This window comes from Alosa pseudoharengus, unplaced genomic scaffold (genome assembly GCF_046254945.1).
Source record: "Alosa pseudoharengus isolate Yale_2024_CS ecotype anadromous, Long Island Sound unplaced genomic scaffold, YU_APseudo_1.1 YU_APseudo_1.1_scf_9, whole genome shotgun sequence".
Classification (NCBI taxonomy): Eukaryota; Metazoa; Chordata; class Actinopteri; order Clupeiformes; family Clupeidae; genus Alosa; species Alosa pseudoharengus.
In genome coordinates, this window is record NW_027468881.1 from 25,425,346 (window position 1) to 25,427,845 (window position 2,500).

Here is a 2,500-nt window from a genome sequence, read left to right on the forward strand (position 1 = left end):
GAATCTAATAAGCAGCTAAATCGAGGCCTGTGTGTGTGTGTGTGTGTGTGTGTGTGTGTGTGTGTGTGTGTGTGTGTGTGTGTGTGTGTTTGTGTGTACGAGCGTACTCCGCCCACCCGCATGGCCGCTCTGTGTTAGTACTATCCCTGTCTTTCTCTCTCTCTCTCTCTCTCTCTCTCTCTCTCTCTCTCTCTCCCTCCCTCTCTCTCTCCCTCCCTCCCTCTCTCTCTCTCTCTCTCTCTCTCTCTCCCTGCTGCAGAAGTGGCACCCTCGCACCCCTGTATGCACCCCTGTGCTGAATGTCTCTCTCTCTCTCTCTCTCTCTCTCTCTCTCTGGGGGGATATTTCTGAGCACCAGGCAGACCACGCTCAGTTGACTCTGGTAGGTGCTGCTTCTGCACAGTAAGCCCAGGACTGACCACCGGCGCTCTGTGGAAGTTATTTAGCTCCGCCGGCCAGACCCGCAGTCTCCGCACTGCAGGACCCTGTCCAAACCTGAGGCCGACCTCGCCCTATAATTCCCGCTCTAAACGGACCTACATGCTGCACCCCCTCTCTCTCGTACCTCATGGAGGACAGGCACAAGCAAGCGAAGAGAGAGAGAGAGAGAGAGAGAGAGAGAGGGAGAGAGAGGGAGAGAGAGAGAGGGAGGGAGAGAGACAGAGAGAGAGTTTTAACCTTGTACGAGCAGCACAACACACACACGCCCATCAACAAAGGGAAGATTCACTTGTGTGGTCAAACGAACACACCCACACAGACACACTCACACACAGAGACGTGCGTATAAACTTAGACGACAGACACACACACACACACGCACACATACACACTTATATGCACTGTTTTTCTAAGGGTCCATTACTAGATAATATAAATATGCTCCTACCCTCTAATGGGTTTGGGCCAAACACAGGATGGAGCTGCTTCTTTGTCCCAAACTTGTCAGACAAAAGCCTCCCAGACAAAGAGCCCCCTTCTCCAGCAGGAGCACCTCCACATGGAGGCTATAAAGCTGAGTGTTTACACCCAAAATAAATAAGGACGGGACAGGGGGACGCAAACATGTCCATGAGACTCTCAGCGAAAAATAATTTATAGATACACTCTCCGTTGTCTGAGTAGCACTCACTGAAACACACACACACACCAATGCCCACACTCACATACCCCTCTGATACACGCCCCTGCTCAGACATACCCCGCTACTCTAGAAAACTCTGGGTTCTGCATACACACACACACAGTAACACACACACACACACACACACACACACATTAACACACACACACACACACACACACACATTAACACACACACACACACACACACACACACATTAACACACACACACACACCTCTCTCTCTCTCTCTCTCTCTCTCTCTCTCTCTCTCTCCAGGTCTAGCCTGGCAGCACTCAGGATGTTGGCCATAATTAGCTTTAACGGCTAAGATTCCACTCCATAGCAGACCCCTTTGTTTGGGGCTTCCCGCTAACTTTTTACCAGCCTGCTCCAAGCCTCGGCAAGAGAGAGAGAGCCACAAGCCTGGCCAAAGCCTCATCAGAGAGTCCACTCCACTCCACGCCAAACGAAAAGTACCCATGCTGTGAGTGTGAATGAGTGTGTGTGTTTCACCAGATAAAGAACACACAGGAGTTTGCTATATTCACATGTTCAGTGTTAAGTATTCTACACTTCTCTACACTTGTACCATTTTTCTCTGACTTAAAGATGACGTTTGGAGGAAGTTTTGAGCACTAGCCCCTCGAGGCACATGGAACCAGCGCGGGGAACAAAGAGAGCTCAGACGGCACATGTGGTGAAGTTCTGAGAGAAAACTTTCATCCTGTATTCTTATTTCTTTCCCATTTCACCTCTAAAAGTTTATCCTCCTGACTTGAAATGAAGAGACAACAAAAACAACAACAACACGGTTCTTTGTTTGTACTCACCATGCAGGAGCAAGGCACAGAGGAGCAGGGCAAGAGACATCCTTCCCCAGAGGTCATTCATTCTCCGCGTGGACACCCTCATCCTTTCTTTGTGAGCACAGCTGCAGAGTGTCGCACCGAGTGTGTGAATGTGTGAGCGAGTGAGTGAGTGAGTGAGTGAGTGTGAGTGCGCGTGTGTGTGTGTGTGTGTGTGAAAGAGAGAGAGAGAAAAGAGAGCGAGGGCAGCCAATCAAAGTTGGAGTGACTGTGTGTGTGACTCTGAGTGTGTGTTCGTAACGACAGAGACTCCGAGCGTGTGTGTGTGTGTGAGAGAGAGAGAGAGAGTGCGCTAAAGGAAGAGAAAGAGGGAAAAAAAGGTGGAGAACAGATAGGGCTTCCCAGGGACTGAGGACAGAGCTGGAGACTCAGGCTGGATAACGTGTGGCGCGAGCTACAGGGGGCTTTTATATATCTCCCCCTCCTCTCTAGCCCCCCCCCCCCCCTTCGCTTCTCTCTTCTCCCCACTAACCCCTTAACCCCTCCCCCTCTCTTTCATACACCCCCAC

At 50.7% G+C, this 2,500-nt stretch overlaps 1 protein-coding gene across 1 annotated transcript in view; it reads right to left on the reverse strand.

The window, feature by feature from the left end:
* The window catches only part of cd34 (CD34 molecule), a 26,997-nt gene extending 24,640 nt beyond the window's left edge, over window positions 1-2,357 (reverse strand). Inside the window, exon 1 of the mRNA XM_076276294.1 lies at window positions 1,956-2,357. Within this exon, the coding sequence (XP_076132409.1) occupies window positions 1,956-2,037 (82 nt within the window). The 5' untranslated portion in view covers window positions 2,038-2,357. The remainder of the gene's footprint in view (window positions 1-1,955) is intronic.
* Window positions 2,358-2,500: the final 143 nt, after the last annotated feature.